This window comes from Arachis duranensis, chromosome 3 (genome assembly GCF_000817695.3).
Source record: "Arachis duranensis cultivar V14167 chromosome 3, aradu.V14167.gnm2.J7QH, whole genome shotgun sequence".
In the NCBI taxonomy this organism is placed as follows: domain Eukaryota; kingdom Viridiplantae; phylum Streptophyta; class Magnoliopsida; order Fabales; family Fabaceae; genus Arachis; species Arachis duranensis.
Genome location: NC_029774.3, coordinates 113,634,638 through 113,656,198, shown reverse-complemented (window position 1 = coordinate 113,656,198; position 21,561 = coordinate 113,634,638). Strand labels below are relative to the sequence as shown.

The window sequence follows — 21,561 nt, the reverse complement described above, 5'->3', positions numbered from 1 at the left end:
GTTTTAATTTACAGATGACATGTTTAGTCTTTCGAATAGTTTACTTAATGAAATCCACAACATTTTAAATAATTTTTGGTGGGGTCAATAAAGAACAAAGAGGCACATGATCTAGATTAGTTGGGAAAATATAACAAGGCCAAAGAATAAGGGTGACTCAGGTCTAAAAATCTAAAAGCAAAGAATCTTGCATTACTTGAGAAACAATATTGGAGGATAATTCAGCAGCCTAATACTATGTTAGAAAAAATCCTAAGAGATAGATATTACAAATATGACAACTTTATGAATGTCGAGACAGAAAATTTACCTTCTTGGAATTTGAGAAGCTTGCTAGAAAGGCGTAAAGTAATTGAAAAGGGATTGCACTAAAAAATTAAAAACGAAACTTCTGTCAAAATTGTTGATGAACTTTGATTACTCCTACTTTATTCATTTAGAGTCCCAACCAATCTATTATCTATAATCAATGAAAATCAATTAATTTGGGCTAAGGATCTAATGGTGGAAAGCAAAGCAAGGAACCACCAAATCTTGGAAAAAAAGAGATACAATCTAGAATTCAGATAATTTTTCTAGATAAAAATGAAGATATAATTCAATGGACACTTAATAAATCTCATGCCTATGATATAATTTCTAGGTATAAAATTGCATACCAGTTCTTTCATGCACCCACTGAATTTGGTATGAAGCAAAACCAGCAACAAATTAATTAAAAGTTCCTCTGAAAGCTAGCTATTTCCACAAAATTTAGTTGTTCGAGTGGAAAGCATTGCATGAGAGGATCCCGATTAAACTCCTTTTTCATAAGTGGTTCTCATTCACATCATCGGTCTACCCAAGATGCCAATTAGAAGTCTGGAAACGAAGCACACTGCAATTAATATTTTCTAGAGCTAACTGAGATAATTTTCTATGCTAGTGGAAAGAATCACATCAGAATCTAAGCACAAGCAAGGCTAGAATAAAATTCATAAAAATGGTGGCTCTGATTTGTTGGAGTATATGAAAGGGCAGGAATAGATTGATTTTTTAGCAGAGTCAAACCTCATCGGAAGTGATTATCACTAAGTCAAGGAAGCTATGTTAGGAGTTGAGTGTACTGCAATCGAATGGAGTTTTTTGAGTCACTAGATTCATCTTTTATCTTTTTCTTATATTTGCTATTTATTGTGACCATTTACGTGTTACTGTGTTTAAAGTTGGTTGGTGGGAGACCTTCTATTTTTTATTTTTTTTATTGTTCTATACCTTTGGACACTTAGTTTTTAATTGATGAAATAAAATATTTTAACTTGAAAAAATACACAATTTAAACACAAATTTAACATAATAACATACACATAAAATTTTCAATATATAAAATAAAATAAAATTACTTACACAACTTTATATATATACCACTTTTAAAGAATCTTGTAAAGGCTCGGATAAAGGTTCAGGTTGTACTGCTTGTAAAGGCTCAGATTGTATCATTTGGACATTTACTACTTGTATTCGTGATTGTATCTCTTGTAAAGCGATCATACTTTGTCTATGAAGATAATGTATTCTTCTAACATGATGAATATGTTTATTCTTAAAACTTTTTTTAATGTTTTTTATTGATTTTTATAGTTTTAATATGTTGTAACAACTTTTGGTTCTGATTATTTTCTTGTTTATCTTCTTTATTTCTACTTTTAGTTCTAAAGACTCAGTTATTAATATTCTTATTTTCATTTCTATTGCCATCACTCTTGTTTTCATTTTTCTCCTAACAAGCTTCAAAGAAGTAAGTCTTTCTTGAAACTCTTTCATGTTATAAGAATAAAAATAATAACTAAGAGAATAAAGAAATTATAAGAAAAGAAAGCATAAGATAGTAAGCTTATGGAGATGAACTTGTACTATTATTACTTGCAAAGTTGATACAAACTTGAAGATGATTACAAATATTTGGAGGGTTTTATAGAGTAAGAAGATATAGAAGTAGAGAGAGATTTTTAGCTTTCAAGTATTGGATGATTGGGAATGAATGAGGACTTTGGTATTTATAGACCCCAAATGATTACTATTTGGCTACTATTTGCCGACAGTACTGTTTGCTTTTATTGTTTGCCGATATTTACTGTTTTGCCGGCATTTACTGTTTGCTGATATTTACTTTTTTTTACAGAGATCATTTTCTTTATGATTGGGCTTTTTACATTGATTTCATATATAATTCTTTCTGCATTTCAAATGAGTCTTGGGAGTCTTGATAGTAATGGGCCGGATTGGACTGGATCTCTTTGTCTTCCCCAAGAGGTACGGCTTGTATTGCTTGTAGAGAGTTTTGAATATCTTCCTCTGAGGTTGCTGTCGCTAGGGCAGACATAATTTGTCGCTTCTGCGCTAAGAATTGGGTTTCTTTTTTATAAGCTATTTGTTCATTGGTGGTACTTGAGACTGTTATTACTGAACGCTTTTGTGATGTTATTAACCATTGATCAATGCTGTTAGCCTGCTTTTCTTAGCAAACTTATATCATATTTGTTCCACCATTTTATTTTTATTACTCTTACCAAATATTGTATGCTTGGACATTCTTCATATGCTGCTGAATCATATTTCCAAGTCATATTCCAGCTTATTCCCATGGCTGCTATAAATGAAATGAATTTGTATTCTTGTAAGAAGGATGACTTACTTTCAAAATATTCATATGCCAGGCTAGCTTCTTTTGGGAAGAAGGCTTCTATCGGTCCAAAATTCTGGAACCATGATTGGAACCATTTAAGAAATTGTAATGATATCGCCTTTCTGAACCAAATGAACCGAGAATGGAGACTTGGTGAGAGGAATAAGATATGATTCCATGTTTCTTGGCAATCATAATAGGTATAGCTCTGATGTTCAAATTTTAACGAAAAACTTTTAGACTGATATGGGGATAATTCCCACTCTTGTAGAGATAATATTTTCATGATTTTTATTTTTGAATAAATGGGCTGTTTGGTGTTGGAATCTCTATAATGTGTCAATTCAATGGATTCAGTGTCTACTAATATGAATTCATAGAATTTTGGGTTTTTTAGGGGTTAATAGGAATATAATGAAAAGTATTTGGGAAAATAGTCTTGTATAGGATTTTTCTATCTTTTTTAAACCACTTTTTTTTTATAGTTAATATCCTTATTGGATTGGGTTTTTCATTGTAAAGAAACTGTTCTTTTAAGGGTTGAGTGTTATAGAGGTCAGAGGGTTGATATAATGTGAATTTATTATTAGTAGTAATTAAAGAGCTCTTAGAAGATGATGATGATGATGCTTTTACAACCTGTGACATAGTCATAGGTTTTAATGATAATGATTTTTTGGTACAGGAGTAATAAGTAATTTTCTTTCTTTTATTTGGTCAAAAGGTTAACCATAATCTTCACTAGAGGCTGATTTTTAATCCATTCTTTTCCTGCAAAAATTCTCTAGTAAGAAAGTCAAAAAATGAATTTAATTCTCCTTTTATATGTTCAATAGTAAAATCAAAACATGATAAAATAGCTTGTCATCTTGCAAATATTTGTTTTAAAACTAGAATTTTGACATCATTTTTTAAAACGCTTGGGGCTGCTTTACAATCAGTTCTTATTATAAATGTTTATTAAATAAATCTTCCTGAAATTTTGAAACACATAATAGTATAATACCATGGAAAGTATTTCTTTTTTAACTGTTGCATAATTCTTTTGAACCCGGTTCCAAATTTCTGAATGATATTTTACTAATTGCTCTTTTGAGCTATTAGGAGACATTTGTTTAACAATCCCTCCGTATCCTAATTCTGATGCATCTGTTTCTACAATTAATTTAGCCAATGGATCTAGTATACTTATACAAGGTATTTTTTTTATCGTATTTTTTATTTTTATTATTATAGAAGTCATTTTTTCTGTCCATGGAGGTAGATTTTTTCTTAGTCTCTTATAAAGAGGTTCGCATGTGACTCTTATTCCAGGTAGGAATTCTGTCACATAATTTAAATATCCTAAAAATCTTTGTAATTGTGTTTTGTCAATTATTTCATTTGAAAATTTATCTGTAATTTCAATGGCTCTTTTAATAGATACTATAGTCCCTTGATAGATTTCATATCCTAAGAATCTTACTTTAGTTATAAAAATTTTCATTTTCTTTTCTGATAAAACTAATCCTTGTTCTTTTATAATATCCATTAATTTTTCTAGGTGATATATATGCTGATTTATCCCTTTTGAATATACTAATACGTCATCAAGATATATTATAGTAAATTCTATATACGGGTAAAATATATTATTGATTATTTCTTGGAACTCACTCGGAGCATTTTTTTAATTCTTGGGGCATTACATTTCATTCATAATATCCAAAGGGTACTATAAAAGTTGTTTTATATCTATCTTCTTCTTTTACTGCAATATGATAATATCCTGATTTCAAATCAAATTTTGAAAAGATATTTGCTTTATTTAATCTTTTAATTAAATCACTTTTATTTGGTAAGGGATACCTAATCCATTTTAGTACCTTGTTAAGAGATTTATAATTGATGACTAATCTTGGAGCACCTCTTTCTATTTCAGATGCTTTCATCACATAGAAGTTTGTACAGTTCCAGGGTGATTTTGAAGGCCTTATTAGTACCTTATCCAAATATTCTTATATTTCTTTTCTACATTATTTCTTTATAAATGTTATTAGATACCTTCCTCTTGGGCAGGCTCTGATACCACTTGTAAAGAATTTTGTAAAGGCTCGGATAAAGGTTCAGGTTGTACTACTTGTAAAGGCTCAGGTTGTATCATTTAAACGTTTACTACTTGTATTCGTAACTGTATCTCTTATAAAGCGATCATACTTTGTCTATCAAGATAATGCATTCTTCTAACATGATGAATATGTTTATTCTTAAAATTTTCTTTAACATTTTTTATTGATTTTATAGTTTTAATATGTTGTAACAACTTTTTTGTTCTGATTATTTTTTTGTTTATCTTCTTTATTTCTACTTTTAGTTCTGAAGACTCAGTTATTAATCTTCTTATTTTCATTTCTATTGCCATCATTCTTGTTTTCATTTTTCTCCTAACAAGCTTCAAAGAAGTAAAATTTTCTTGAAACTATTTCATGTTATAAGAATAAAAATAATAACTAAGAGAATAAAGAAATTATAAGAAAAGAAAGCATAAGATAGTAAGCTTACAGAGATGAACTTGTACTATTATTGCTTGCAAAGTTGATACAAATTTGAAGATGATTACAAATATTTGGAGAGTTTTATGGAGTAAAAAGATATAGAAATAGAGAGAGCTTTTGAGCTTTCAAGTATTTGACGATTGGGAATGAATGAGGCCTTTGGTATTTATAGACTCCAAATGATTACTATTTGGCTACTATTTATCGACAGTACTATTTGCTTTTACCGTTTGCCGACATTTACTGTTTGCTTTTACTGTTTGCCGACATTTACTATTTTTTTTACAGAGATCATTTTCTTTATAATTGGGCCTTTTACATTGATTTCATATACAATTCTTTCTACATTTCAAATGAGTCTTGGGATTCTTGATAGTAATGAGCCGAACTGGACTGGACCTCTTCGTCTTCCCCAAGAGGTACAACTTGTATTGCTTGTAGAGAGTTTCGAATATCTTCCTCTGAGATTGCTGCTGCTAGGGCTGCCATAATTTGTCGCTTCTGCGCTAAGAATTGGGTCTCTTTTTTATAAGCTATTTGTTCACTCGTGGTGCTTGAGGCTGTTATTGCTGGACACTTTTGTGATGTTGTTAACCATTGATCAATAGCTGCTTTTTTTAGCAAATTTATATCATATTTATTCCACCATTTTATTTTTATTACTCTTACCAAATATTGTATGTTTGGACATTCTTCATATACTGCTAAATCATATTCCTAAATCATAATCCAGCTTACTTTCATGATTGCTATAAAAGAAATGAATTTGTATTCTTGTAAGAATGATGACTTGCTTTTAAAATATTCATACGCCAGGCTGGCTTCTTTTGGAAAAAAGGCTTCTATCGGTCCAAAATTCTGGAAGCATGATTGAAACCATTTGAAAAATTATAATGATATCCCCTTTTGAACCAAATAAACCAAGAATGGGGACTTGGTGATAGGAATAAAATATGATTCCATGCTTCTTAGTAATCATAATAGGTATAGCTCTGATGTTCAAATTTTAACGAAAAGCTTTTAGACTGATATGGGGTAATTCCCATTCTTATAGAGATAATATTTTCATGATTTTTATTTTTGAATAAATGGGTTGTTTGGTGTTGGGATCTCTATAATGTGTCAATTCAATGGATCCGGTGTCTACTAATATGAATTCATAGAATTTTTGGATTTTTTGGAGGTTAATAGGAATGTAATGGAAAGTATTTGAAAAAATAGTCTTGTATAAGGTTTTTCTATCTTTTTTAAACCACTCTTTTTTTATAGTTAATATCCTGATAGGATTGGGTTTTTCATAGTAAGAAAACTGTTCTTTCAAGAGTTGAGTGTTATAGAGGTCAGAGGGTTGTAATAATGTGAATTTATTATTAGTAGTAATTTAAAAGCTCTTAGAAGGTGATGATGATGATAATGCTTTTACAACCTGTGACATAGTCATAGGTCTTAATGATAATGATTTTGCTGGTACAGGAGTAATAGGTAATTTTCTTTCTTTTATTTGGTCAAAAGATTGATCATAATCTTCACTGGAGGCTGATTTTTGATCCATTCTTTCCTTACAAAAATTCTCTAATAAGAAAGTCGGGGAGTGAATTTAATTCTCCTTTTATATGTTCAATAGTAAAATCAAAACATGATAAAATAGCTTGCCATTTTGTAAATATTTGTTTTGAAACTAGATTTTTGACATCATTTTTCAAAACGTTTGAAGCTGCTTTACAATCAGTTCTTATTATAAATATTTTATTAAATAAATCTTCTTGAAATTTTGAAACACATAATACTATGTCAAGTATTTCTTTTTTAACTATTGCATAATTCTTTTGAGCTTGGTTCCAAATTCCTGAATGATATTTTACTATTTGCTCTTTTGAGCTATTAGGAGGTATTTGTTTAAGAATTCCTCCATATTCTAATTCTGATGCATCTGTTTCTACAATTAATTTAGCCAATGGATCTAGTAGACTTATACAGGGTATTTCTTTTATCACATTTTTTTTATTATTATAGAAGTCATTTCTTCTGTCCATGGAGGTGCATTTTTTCTTAGTCTCTTATAAAGAGGTTCGCATGTGACTCTTATTCCAGGTAGGAATTCTGTCACATAATTTAAACATCCCAAAAATTTTTGTAATTATTTTTTATCAATTATTTCATTTGAAAATTTATCTGCAAATTTAATGACTCTTTTAATAGGTACTATAGTCCCTTGATAATTTTATATCCTAAAAATCTTACTTTAGTTATAAAATTTTTCATTTTTTTCTGATAAAACTAATCCTTGTTCTTTTATAATATTCATTAATTTTTCTAGGTGATATATATACTAATTTATCCCTTTTGAATATACTAATACGTCATCAAGATATGATATAGTAAATTCTATATGTAGGTAAAATATATTATTCATTATTTCTTGAAACTCGTTTGGAGTATTTTTTAATTTTTAGAATATTACATTTCATTCATAATGTCTAAATGATACTATAAATATTTTAACAAAAAATAAGATATTTATAAATTTTTTACTATTTAAAAAAACACATAAATTCTTATATATATATGTTAGTCTACAAAAGGATTATCCCCTCTTTTTCATTGGAGAATTAGAAATGTATGTGTTTTTATGAAAAATAATTAACAATTTATTTGTGAAATACTATTTTTTGTTTTGATTTTACGCTTTTTTTTTAAATAATAAATGTTGACCATTTTCATTTCTTTAACTAGTATTATTTATTTAATTTTTTATTATGAGGGGTTTAGATAATAACAATTGATATCACAAATAGTATAAGAGTTTGATTTGATAATTAAGAAGAGAAATGTTTCGTTAGATTTTTTATTTTATTAAATAAAATAAATATTTTTATGAGTATTTACAGATTTAAATTCACTTGCCACATTTCGTTTACATTATAAACGAGATGATTTTTCACGTATTTCATTTATGTAAACGAGATATGGCAAGTCAGGTTGACACGTGTTTCATCTCACAGCCAGCGAATACTGGTAGATGTCTCTATCTGGTGGACACCACTGAAGAAATTTCTGATAGATCCAGAACATCAACAATGGAGTGTAACCAGCGATATCCGTGACGCCCCGTTGAGCCGCCAAAGAAAGGGACTGATACGTCTAGGCCGGCACAGCCGAGCCCCAGAAAAAACGCTCTACATTTTGCAAATTTTCGGAGCAACAGTAGCCAGCAAAGGTGCACCAGATTGTTTGACTTGTCGGTCATCAGATACCCTCCGATCAGTAACATGATATAACACATGGCGTATTGTCAGAGGATCTCAGGATCGTCTGTCTGGGGCATCTGGCGGACACGATCCCGTAGCCACACAAGTTTCAGCGTGAACGACTCCTTTCTCTGCGCCGCGTGTTGTGCTGCCACGGGAGGCTTGGTGCCGAGGAGCTGCTCCACCAACGCCCACGTCTCCATATGGTACCACCTACCAAACTCATGGAAGCACCCCCCGACAGGGTTACTGTGTGCGCGTAGGCTTAGGTGTGTCCTACAGGGTGATAGTGACCTCACCCCACGGGAGATGAAACGTGTGCGTCTCTCGACGCCGTCGCTCCACCAATGCTGAAATCAGGGAATTGTCAAAAGTAAAATCCTTGAGGGGCACGGTATCGCCAAATCCGGCCTTAGCCAGATACGGGACGATAGCATCCAGTGGAGATAAAGTATGGCTAACTCGTCGGGGCAGTAGGAGGCGAGGCCTCTGAAGAATGACAAACAAAAATATTTTAGCTTTAAGAATATAGTATTTCAACTTTTTAGCCTACACATGTCTCTACATTACATATTCGATAATTGGCAAATCTGAATTATAGCGTTATAACTACTAACAACATAGCACAAGAATAACAGAGTTCCAAACTAATAATATTTATATCATACCAACCTAGCACAAGCGAATAGAGTTCTAAATTAAGCCTACAGACCTAACTCCTAACTTATGTACCAACGTTCCAGATCTTCATGACTACCCTAACAATGGCAACATCATTAAATTTAACAACTATAACGAAACTAACCTCGAAGTCAGTCGCCCTGACGTCGTCTCATTTAGCCTGTTTATGTCCCCGTCATTCCCCACTTGGTGCGCCATCACCGCTTGAGTCAAAGGTATAGACAGGAAGGGTTAAAAGAGGGGAGAAAGATGTTGACAAAGTGAAACTGGGGCCTGGAATTAAGCTGTAAACGACTTCTATATATAAGCGCATACGGGCCATATCTCGTTTACAGTATAAATGAGATGATACGAGATATGTTAAGGGAATTTAAATCGGTAATTTTTCGGAAAAATATTTATTTTAGTTAATATTATATTTATTTTATTTATTAAAATAAAAAATCTATTTTTGTTAGAAAATTAATTCTTAAAAGATGCTACCTAATTTATTTTCCTAATTGAAAAAGGACTATGCTTTAAGAATTTTAATTTTATATGAATATAAAAAATGTTTAGTGCATGAATAATGCTATTTTATATTTAATGCGGGACAAATGAAATTGATCTAAAAGCTGGAAGATACGGCGTGGGAGGGAAGGAGGTAGCAATTTGCTTTGCCTTGGAAATTGCATTTGAAAGAGTGAAAGACGAAGCCATCTTCAATCCAAAGAGAGAAAGAGTTTCAGAAACACCCGACAACCTTTCACCGTGGTTTCGTTATGCCGTGCCAGGACTCGGAGCTGAAGGCGGCGAAGACTGCGTACCGGAGCGCCAGGGTTGAGGGTAACCACCGCGAGGAGGCGCGTTGGGCCAACGTCATTGGCGACATTCACAAGAACAGAGGAGAGTACGTGGAAGCCCTCAAATGGCTCCGAATCGATTACGATGTTTCGCTAAAATACTTGCTGGAAAAGGATTTGCTCCCTACCTGCCAATCCATCGGCGAGATGTACCTCCGCCTCGAGCAGTTCTCTGAAGCTCTAACTTACCAGGTAATACTCTAATTTCTTCTCCGTTTTCTTTCCAATTTGTTCCTCAACGTTGTGAATTTTCCTCTCTCGATTGCAGAAGAAGCACTTGGAGCTTGCAAGAGACGCTGACGATGTGGTTGAGCAGCAAAGAGCGAGCACGCAGCTAGGTCGAACATACCACGAGCTGTTCTCGAGATCCGATCACGACCACAACTCAATTCGCAACGCGAAGAAGTATTTCAACTTCGCAATGGAGCTTGCAGTGGCTCTGAAGAAGAAACCGCCAAGCAGCAAGTCTTCGTTCCTGAAGGAGTATATCGATGCGCACAACAACAAAGGGATGCTGGAAATGGAGCTCGATAACTTCCAGGAAGCGAAGGAGATACTAACTCGAGGGTTGGAAATTTGTGATGAGGAGGAGGTTAGTGAATTTGATGATGGGAGGAGCAGGCTCCACCATAACCTTGGGAATGTGTACATGGAACTCAGGAATTGGAATGAAGCTAGGAGGAATATCAAAATGGACATTCAGATTTGTAACAAGATTGGCCACCGTCAAGGGGAAGCGAAAGGGTATATCAATCTTGGGGAATTGCATTCCAGGACTCAGAAGTATGAGGAGGCAATCTGTTTTTATAACAAGGCACTTGGTTTGGCAAGGTCCTTGGAGGATGAGGATGCTTTGGTGAGGCAAATTGAGCAGAATATTAGGACTGTAAAGGAAGCTGTCAAAGTGATGGATGAGATAAAGAAGGAAGAGCAGAACCTCAAGAAGCTTAAAAGAGATATCGCCGCTGCCAGAGGGACACCTAATGAGCGGAAATGCCTGCTCCAGCAGAATGGCTCTCTTGAACGCCTTGTGGAGAAGTCAAGAATGATATCTGCATGGGAGAAGGTATTGGATTCTTCCATTTTGTATTTTAATTCTGTTATCTAAATGTCCTGTCTATCAAGGAATTTGCACCTGATAAACTTGCAGTGTACAAGTGTTAATAATGAGGACGTCATGCACTACAGTCAATTATATTATCATGCAACAGAGTATATTGTTAACCAGCATGACTACATGACCTATTCCATCATATTGATTTTTGCTTAAACTTTTCAAATTCATTTTGGCATGCCTAGGGATGTCTTTTCAGTCTGTTCTGTTGATGTCAATTTAAGCTTCTTACGTGCTGCCTGTGCATTTACTCATATGGTTACTTTCGGATTAACTAAATGTGACCATGATGTTAATTTTGTTTAAAGCATGGTTGTTTTCCATCTGAAGGGCTCTGCTAATCCATGAATTTACTATTAAGTATTAGCATAAAGAGGTAGATTACTATCATGCACATGTTACTCTCAAAATTGATTATATGATTTTCTTCATCCACAGTTCATAATTTGAGTACCTGTTAGTTAGTGCATTGACATTTTGAAGCTATGATATGTTCTGTGTGTGATTGTCAATGTGTCTTTTCCTATTAAATAATGTTTTGTTTAGCATTGCGAATTTGCAAAGGAGAAAAAGAGAATAGCAAGTGAACTTTGTGACAAGCAAAGGCTTGGTGATTCATATATGGATGTTGGAGAATCATATCAGAAGCTTAGAAAATTCAACAAAGCAATCAAATGGTACAAGAAGAGTTGGGAAATGTACCAAACAATTGGCAGTTTAGAGGTAAATATTTCGTTATTCCATGATATAATTTTAATACTTGTCGTCTTTTATTTCTGGCACCAATTAATGTGTTACCATTCCAAACTTAAAACCCCATCAATGATTATTTTGTTATTCTATGATCACTAATATAACGTGAGTTTATTGCCACTTTATAGTTTATACATGATTAGGATGTTGCTTGTTGATTCTTATGCTTTCTTAGTAATGATTACAGGGTCAAGCATTGGTAAAAATCAATATTGGCAATGTTTTGGATTCTGCTCAAAAGTGGAGACAAGCATTAGATGCATATACTGAAAGCTATAGGTAAATATGATTGATATAGCAATATCCATATACGAAAAGCTACCAGTAAATTATTTTTTTTTCTTTTTCATCAAAATAAGAGGCAAAGTCATGGGGAAAAAGTGGTAGTAATCTCATGCTTTTGACACATCTAATTCTAGGTTGCATAAGACACTTGATCACTCTTAAGTTGTTAAGTGTGCTATGTATTGTGGGAGCACTGCAGTTGTTTTGCAATGTGTGAAACAAAATTACCAGAGGAAGGTTCTCATTTAGCTGTTTCCTTGCTGTGTTGATGACTCAACCATATCATGGGGATTCGGCTATATTTTTATGTTGGTTGCCGAAGACCTAACACAACCCTCCTCCTTTATCCGGGCTTGGGACCGGCTATGTACCGCAAGTGTAACATAGGCGGAGTTTGATGACTCAACCATATGCATGAGTAAAATATATTTCTGTTATATAGTATTTTACTGGGTTCGTTAAATGTCATAAAACTGAAATTGTTAAAGATTAAGTAAAGAATGCAGCACAAATTCTCAAGGCGCTTCAAACAGTTGCAGCTGCAGTGCCAATAGCTAAAACCTGATCTCCTACAAATTGCAAGAATCATTTTTGTTTAGAGTTGTTGGCAAAATGCATCCTTGTTGGCTTCCTTTTGATGCTTTCGTATGTACTACTATTGAGTTCCATTTCATTGCATATTGCAGGATTGCTGTTGAAGCTCAACTTCCTGATATACAGCTTTCTGCATTAGAAAATATGCATTATAGTAACATGATAAGATTTGATGATGAATCTGAGACAAAGTAAGTTATGCACAGAAGCCTGTAAACCTTGTAAATAATTTCTTGCTGTTAAATTACTCTTACAGAAGGGTCTCTTGCTGGATCTGTACCTAATATTGTTGATCAATTGTGATCCTTTGTAGGAGGTTGAAAATTTTAATTGATAAGCTGAAGAACTCAATAGAAGATGAGTCAGGTGCTAAAAATATGGCAGAAGATTGTTGCTCTGAGACTGATACTGAGGCAGACAATAATCTGTCAATAGCTGGGTCTGATGATGACCTTTGCTCTCCACATACCAGTTCTAGATCAAAAGCTCTATCTACTGGAGAAGAATTTATAGATGACATGCCGCTTCTGTCAATCTATCAGTCCTTAAAAGGCTCATCCAGAAAGACAACAGGTCACATGGAAGATCTTACCAACACCAAGCAAGCTGATAAGTCATCCAAAAGTCTTACAAATTTAACCGGCAATCATCAGGCAGTTGTTGGACGTAAACGTGTCCGTGTAATTCTTTCTGATGATGAAGATGAGATGGAGTGTTCAAGCAAACGGAGTCATGATTGCGTGTTAGAAGACAGGTCTACTTATGATGCAAGTATGTTTTTCATCGTTACTTGCTTTGCTCTGATCCTTACACACTGTTATACAAAAATTATATACTGATGAAAAATTAGTCTGATTGCAGATATGAGTAAAGTGAGTCCTAGTAACATTAAGGTAAATAAAGCTCTAAAATATGTTTGCTTGTGTGTAAGTGTTACATGATTAACTGCTTGTGGATGCTTACAGTTTCTGGGATGGCAGGTTGTCTCAGAGAATGGATCCAAACTTCCAATTAATGTTGAAGAAAGTAGCAGTTCTTTCAAATGCTGGAGTCCACATACACTTGCTAAAACTTGCAGACATTCCAGATCCATGAGCAATGACCTAGTTGCTGAACTTGATCTTCCTAGTGGTTCTAAATGCAACACAGATGCCTCTGGTAAACCAAGTGATGCTGCCCCTCCTGCGTCAAATAGTTCTCAATACGATGTGAGTTGTACAGTTAATTCATGGTTCCAATTTGTCCGGTTCAAATTTTCACCTTTATTGCTAACTAATATTTTAATCTCTGACCTCCTTGCTCTCTGGTTGCAGAAATATATTGAGTGCCAGATTGGGAATGATCTAATTCACATAGAAGCAACCTGGTGTACTGCCAGTGATAAGCTGGATATTGAATCTTTGAAAGCTGTAGCTGCATGCTTATACTATCTACAACTTCCTACACAAAAGAGATCAGATGGTAGGCACTTCCTAGTTTAAAATTGTTTTCACCTTGTCAGTTATATTTGCATAGGATATCTTGCCAGTTAAAACTAAGAATCCAAGATTTTATTACTTCATATTTTGTTGTTGCAGTTATCCTTCAGCTTACCTGATTACTAATATGATTTTATGGGTAGGTCTGTTGCCTGTTGTTCAGCACATTTTATGTGCTGGAAGAGATCTAGAATCCCTAGAAACTGTTGAAAACCTTCAGATATGCCTGGGAAATGTCACAGTTGAAGCATCCATTGATGGTATGCAATACTAATGCTTTTACTTTTTTGTTTGTTATTCTATAACATCAATGCCATTTTCTCAACTAGTTTTTCAAATTTTATTTGGCTGTTTGACAATAACTATATCTTTAGAGATATAGAACGTATTTGAAGCATATGCTTATTTTGGAATTCTAGACTAGTGGAGTAATTTTTGTTGTCTCTGGATAAAATTTTATTTAACTAATTGTCATTTTATATTCAATTATCTTGCAATTTATTTAACCTTAGGAGACAGCAGAATTTGTTTGTCAAATAAGGCAAGCATTGCCTTCTGCTGTATTGGAGCTGTATTACCATAAGTTTTTTAGTCTTCATCTGTTTGTCTCCAAGTGAGAAAGGCATTTGATCTACATTGTTTACAGGATGGATTCATAAGCGCCTCATAAAAATGTATGTAGACTTTTGCAAGCAGCTGTCAGAGAAGCCAAATATGAAGGTACTGAAGAAACTCTACAATCTAGAGGTAAGGATATTCACTGTATGCCAGTATCAATTCTGTTGTTGTCACTTCACAGTTTAGGTATTACAATGTTAGGTCTGATTTTGTCTATTTTTTTCCCCAATAGGTTTCGGATGATGAAATAGTAGTGTCTGAGTGTGACCTGCAAGATTTGTCTATAACCCCATTGATAAATGCACTGCAGTCCCAAAAAGCATTTTCAATGCTTGACCTCTCTCACAATTTGTTAGGTACTGTACATTTCTCTGATTTGTCATCTTTATGTTTATGATTCTGTTACGATACTCTTGTATGCAGATTGTCTAGTTACTCTATTTCTTTTCAGTTTTTTTATTTCGTCAATGAAGTCATTTGTTTGGTTATAAAGTGTCATCTGTATTATAATGATAAAGTTTGATAATAATTCTTTGGCAGCTGATTAAAAGAATACTAATCCATAAAAAAAAACTTCAATAACTAATAATGCTTGTCCTATTAGGTGGATGGGGACAGAAAGTAAATTAACTAGTGAAATGTATTAAATAGTTTTTAATTGGACATATATTAGGAAATGGGACAATGGAAGCACTTCAGAAGGTCTTCACAGCATCAGACCAACATTATGGTGACTTAACACTCGATTTGCATTGTAATCGATTTGGTCCAACCGCTCTGCTACAGGTATGGTACCATTCGTTTCTGTTTTTCTTACATTTTTCACATTGGTTGTTTGTTACATTTGACAGTCATACTTCATTTATAGAAGGATATTTCCAAAATTTGAACTAGAAATGAGTATAGTGGAGGTATACCTTTAATATTAGTTGTAATGTTCTATGAAAAGACATTAAATTTTCACTCTTCAATCACTAGAACTCGGCTAAATTTGACCATCTATTAAACATGCATTTCATTATTTTTCTTTTCAAATCCATCAGGAAATAATATTCTTATCAATATATTAATCTATGATATGGTTGGGCTTCTTCCCAAGTTACTAATATAATAACTTTGTTTTTTCCACATCAGATTTGTGAATGCTCAGTGCTGTTTGATAGACTGGAAGTGCTCAACATTTCTGGAAATCGTCTTACTGATGCATGTGGATCTTATCTTTCAACTATCTTGAAAAAATGTAAAGGTATTAGCTACATGACCAGAGGTTCTGTCAATTTGATATAGTTTCTTTTTATCTTGTGGTATAAATGGTCTGATTTATCAGTGAAAGTTATCTGTCTGAAATTTAGGGTAATAGTTTTGGAGCTATGGTCTCTTGAATGTGCTTGTATGTGGAATCTTGTTGCAGATAGGTCCTTAATTTAATTTTTGGATGTTCTGTTTTGTAGCCCTCTATAGCTTGAATGTAGAGAACTGCTGTATCACATCCAGAACTATTCAAAAGATTGCTGATGCACTGGACTCTACATCCGTACTTGCTTATCTCTGTATAGGTGTAATGAATTTGTCATTTGTTTTCAACTCAGTGATGTAAGTAAATTTCATATTTTAACGAGTATTCTACATTTAAACATTTAACAGGACATAACAGCCCTGTATCTGGAAATACTATAGTTAATCTTTTGTCCAAGCTTTCCACTTTGAAAAGGTATGTATAGTCAATAATACCAATGGCACCATCAAGCTCAATACAGCATTGTTACATAACCTTTTTTAGGTCATTTGCAAATTTAAACTAAATATGCCCACTGTAGGTTTTTGGAGCTGAATCTCAGTGGTCTAAAACTAGGCAAACCAGTAGTTGATGCCCTTTGCCAGCTTGCAGGTACCTTGAGTTTATCAGGACTAATTCTTGGAGGTACCAGTATCGGAACAGTGAGTAAAATCTGTAATTGCCATGCATTCAATTTATTCTTAATACCATTCTTGTTCTATTACCTTGCTCTCCTGACTGGTTTTGTTGTCATTCTGCAGGAAGGGGTAATGCAATTAGCAGAACCATTGCTGAAAGGGGCTGAAGAGTTTGTGAAACTTGATCTATCATATTGTGGGCTCACATCAAACTTTGTTTCAAATATCAATGTTAATTTGTTTTGTTCCATCCTTGAGCTGAACCTGGAAGGAAATCCTATTCTGCCTGAGGTTCGTTTGGCTGCAATCATGGATTTCATTTGCTAATATTCTTTTAAAGCATGTGTTATCCATTTTATTGATTGCTTTGTCATTCAGCACAGACTCTAGCTTCTTAACATTTCTTTACTGTTAACACAAGTTTGCATTTTCTATAGTTTTAGCTACAGGTACTACTGTGCCCATTTTACTAATTTATTTGTGTAACACAACCAGTTAAGTTTTATTGTCATCCATGTTGTTTAAATATCTCTAATGGATACAGGGCGGAAATACTCTATGTTCTCTTCTAGTAAACCCATCATGCTCTCTCAAAGTGTTGGTTCTTAGAAAGTGTCAACTTGGGCTCGCTGGGGTTCTCCACATAATTGAGGCACTCGCAGGTAGGTATCAAATCATAGTTCACTGTTTAAAAACTAGTGCTATTGGTTGGTAAATTTTTTTCCTTTAATCAGAGAACAACAGCCTGGAGGAGCTTAATCTTGCTGATAATACTGTACCAAATGAACTTTATTCTCTAAAATCCGACTTAACAGTAAAAGGTGACACTGAAAAACACGATCAGATACTTGATACGATTAAGTTGGCGGGTAATCAAGAGGTCCATTGCTCTGTAAACTTGGACTACCATCAGCTTGAAGTTGCTGATAGTGAAGATGATACAGTTAAAGCAGCTGCTTCTGGAATAGATGACAGTGCCAGTTCGTGTCAAAGAAATTCTTCATCTGCAGAGTGCCTTTTAACTCAACAACTTGCAGTGGCTATTGGTAAGGCAAAGAAATTGCAATTACTAGACCTTAGCAACAATGCTTTTTCATCGGAAGCTGCAGAAACTTTCTATAATTCCTGGACAAGTGTACGGGTGCCAAGTCAGAAGCACATTAATGAGGGGATTATGCATTTCTCAACAAAAGAAAAGAAGTGCTGCAGAGTGAAACCGTGCTGCAAAAAAGTCCTGCCTTTATAGTAGTTTCCTCACGAAAGAATTAGGCAATATTCCAGCGAATGGTTGTTCTCATTGCTGCTTTATTTATGATTACGCCTCTCCGCTATAACTGTAGCCTCTGCATGTTGCTTGTGAGGAGGTGCATGTGCTTCAGCTTCATTTGTATATATTATCTCACAGGAAAGGAAATGTTGATTTACTAGCCTAACGAGCTTTGCTGCAACTCATGCAATGTATGAGTCATGCGCTGCATGTATTAACTTATCGTTATTTTATTTATTTATTTTTATGGTGCATTGATTGAAATTTTGATCTGGGTAACAATTGGAATAGCTCCCCTGAATTTTTATTTGGATCAAAGATAAATTATTAGTCTATTTAGGGTCAATTATTTTCCTTAGGTATCTCCTTGAAATAATTTAGTTTTAATATCTTATTAAAATAATAAAATTTTACTTTTCTGATCAGGAAATTTTTACTTTTTTTATTGGCCACGAATATTAAAATTTTACTCGTTTAAAGAGTTTAGAGTGATGCCCAAAAAGCCGCCAAGGAAAAACAACTATTTCAAAACCAAAACCCAAATGCGGCTACTCTAATACTTTTTTTTTTGGTAATCTCTAATATTCTTTTTATTTTATGTTTCTTGTTAGAGTTCTGAATTTAAGTTGATTCTCAGACCCAAGTAGGCTGGCTAATTGGCTATCCCTTTTTCAATAGAATTGATCAAAATCCAAGTTCATTTTTCTCCAAAACGTTAAACTCATTAATCTATGGAAAGATGATAATGCTACTCCTAATTTGATAATGTCACTTTTTTCTATAAATTTATAAAAAATTCATATAAAGAGTGTGATATTATCAATAATAGGAGTAGCATTATTATTATTTCCCCTGGTAATTTTCAAGAAAAATGTAAATTTATAGACACTTATAACTTAATTCCTTGTATGTTAAAAAAAGAACTCATGTTATCTTATCCCTTAACATCTCAGTTTTGTAAGTTTTTCTCAGGTTAATATTCAAATTCGTTCCTGAAAGATCATGCGATCTTCATTTTCGTCCTCGAATGATTTTTTTAATCAAATTAGTCCCTAAAAGATAAACTGTTAGTCAAATTAGTCCTTCCGTCAATTGGATGATGACGTGTCACGTTAAGTGCCACATGGCATGATGACATGACACGCCACGTGGCAGGTCAGTGACACGTGGTACTTGACATATAAAAAAATTTTCTATTAGTCAAAATAGTTCTTAAAAATCCAGATGTAAGTCATTTTCATCCCTCAAATTTTAAAAATTAGTCAAACTAGTCCTTATATAATTTTTTTTATTTTTGCTTCATAAAATTATCTCTCTCCTTTAATTATTCTCAAAATCTCTTATTCTTTTCCATTCTAAAACCTTTTTTGTTACATTACTACATTTTGCTGGAATATATATATATATATACTCAAAATTGAAATGTATGTATTTATTAACCTAAACAAAGTTATATGCTCAAAATAAAAATTTATGTATGTTAGCCTAAACAAAGTTATACCACTATTTTTTTTCTATTACATCTTTTTTTTTATTACGGTATTACTTATATATAGGAGGTAATGGTAGTGATACTTAGAGTCAAAATTCAAGAAGATCCACAAATTTTGTTTCAATTCCAAACTTTACAAAATATTAAAAATTTGTTGGTTAATTATTATTATTATTATTATTATAAATGAATTGCTTCTTAAGCGTAATACGTGCAAACATCATAATAAATTTTTGTGTGTTTCATATGTTTGAGATAGATTATATAATTTTTCTTTTAATTTCATAAATCCATGAGATAAAATAAAATAGTAAACATTATACCTATGCATAACACAGACTACTTCGCACTAGTACATTATATAAATAGATATGCTTCGTATTAAAATAAAATTCCTTTTGTTTTAAATGAAATATTGAAAAAATTATATTAAAATATTAAGATTCAAAAAATGATTTCATAAACCAGTTTTTCAATTATTGAGTTTTATTATATAAATTAAATAATAATAAAAATTATAATTTTAAAAAATTTAAAAGATTTAAAATTTAAAATAATTATTATATTATTTAGTAAAATTTAAAATATTAAATTTTTAAATGTATAATCAATAATAATTTGATAAACTCATTTAAATAAAAAAATTCATTGTAAAGAGAATTTTGTTTATTAAAGTTTAAAAAATAATATTAAAATTAGTAGTATAAAAAATATTATAAATTTAATATTATAAACAAATTATATAAGGACTAGTTTGACTAATTTTTAAAATTTAAAGAATGAAAATGACTTACGTTTGGACTTTTAAGGATTATTTTGACTAATAAAAAACTTTTTTATATGTCAAGTAACAGGTTGCATGCCACGTGTCACTGACCTGTCACGTGGCGTGCCACGTGTCACTGACCTGTCACATGGCGTGCCACGTATTACTGACCTGCCACGTGGCGTGTTACGTCATCATGCCATGTGGCACTTAACGTGACACGTCATCATCCGATTGACGGAAGGACTAATTTGACTAACAATTTATCTTTCAGGAACTAATTTAATTAAAAAATCATTCGGAGACGAAAATAAAGATTACGTGATCTTTCAGGAACGAATTTGAACATTAATCCGTTTTCCTCAACTAAGAATATTTTAGGAAAGTATATATCTCAAAGAAGGCCTCTTATTTTAAAATTATATAACATGTAAATGACTAAAATAGAGTATCAATAACTAAAATAATTAAATATCACTTCAAGTATTAATATAACTTCTAATAAAGTAATTCCATTTTGTTATCGGCGAATCAAACATAAAAAAGCAAATGTTAATGTTATGACTGAACTTCCCAATCTACTTTATAGTTCTTTTTCTTTTTCTGGTAACATACTTTATAGTTATTTTCTGAATAATCACTTCATAAAGATAACACCGAAAGATTTGGCCACCATATTACGTAGCACTCAAATATTTTAACCAAACAATATCAACATTAAAGAATCAAATATTGTTATTACATTATGTTAGTACTACTAATAATTATTAACATGACACATCTCTGTACCGAAAGAAGCCAAGTCTCAAAAGCAAGTAAATTAATTAGCATACTGTTGATATACACACAATTATTTCAGCATATGGAACGAATTATGAGCAGTATAATCGATTGGTGTAATTGAGTTTAATCATCAAGGAAGGTGCTTGAGCCATTCAGTATTTCTTTTTTGGTGTTTACACGGCTGGAATATATTCGGTAATTAGTGGAACGTATTTTCTCCTTTGATACTTTCATGATTTCTTGTAATCTACTATTTTCTTTTCTGATTGTATTTTCGGGAATAATAATGAATATCATTGGTAATTATGTATGAACTGGAATATCATTAAGTTCGCGTGATCACTCAATATATAACTTAATTATTATTGTATAAGTGCCAAGCATGCACCACAATAATCGAATTGTATTTCTTTCCAGAAATTATTTTTACGATTTGTTACATACATAAAGTTCTAGTTAATAAAGTCTAGAAAGTAAGCTAAAGCACGCCTTCACTACCATCATAGTGGCTTTTCTTTTTAACGAAA

General features: G+C 32.7%; 1 protein-coding gene across 3 annotated transcripts; it reads left to right on the top strand.

Moving 5' to 3' along the window:
* The first annotated feature begins 9,766 nt into the window (after positions 1-9,766).
* Positions 9,767-18,339, top strand: LOC107480275 (protein TONSOKU). 3 transcript variants are annotated; one of them, XM_016100415.3, is made up of 20 exons: positions 9,767-10,162; positions 10,239-11,036; positions 11,631-11,807; positions 12,025-12,116; positions 12,809-12,907; positions 13,030-13,487; positions 13,578-13,609; positions 13,697-13,924; positions 14,030-14,177; positions 14,338-14,454; positions 14,841-14,941; positions 15,045-15,168; positions 15,486-15,598; positions 15,947-16,058; positions 16,264-16,368; positions 16,457-16,523; positions 16,630-16,750; positions 16,850-17,017; positions 17,271-17,388; positions 17,461-18,339. In XM_016100415.3, the coding sequence occupies exons 1-20, from the start codon at positions 9,890-9,892 to the stop codon at positions 17,970-17,972; spliced, it is 3,963 nt and encodes a 1,320-aa protein (XP_015955901.1). In that variant the 5' UTR covers positions 9,767-9,889; the 3' UTR covers positions 17,973-18,339. The 3 variants fall into 3 exon arrangements, 2 of the variants coding, with proteins under 2 accessions (XP_015955901.1, XP_052114009.1); XR_002372779.2 differs by lacking the exon at positions 17,461-18,339 and having other exon boundaries at positions 16,630-16,733; XM_052258049.1 differs by lacking the exon at positions 12,809-12,907.
* The last annotated feature ends 3,222 nt before the right edge of the window (positions 18,340-21,561 follow it).

Coding starts and splice junctions, on each gene's coding strand:
- LOC107480275 (XM_016100415.3), top strand. CDS start 9,890: ATGCCGTGCCAGGACTCGGAGCTGAAGGCGGCGAAGACTGCGTACCGG. Junction 15,599..15,946: donor GTCCAACCGCTCTGCTACAG/GTATGGTACCAT, acceptor TTTCCACATCAG/ATTTGTGAATGCTCAGTGCT. Junction 16,751..16,849: donor GAGGTACCAGTATCGGAACA/GTGAGTAAAATC, acceptor GTCATTCTGCAG/GAAGGGGTAATGCAATTAGC.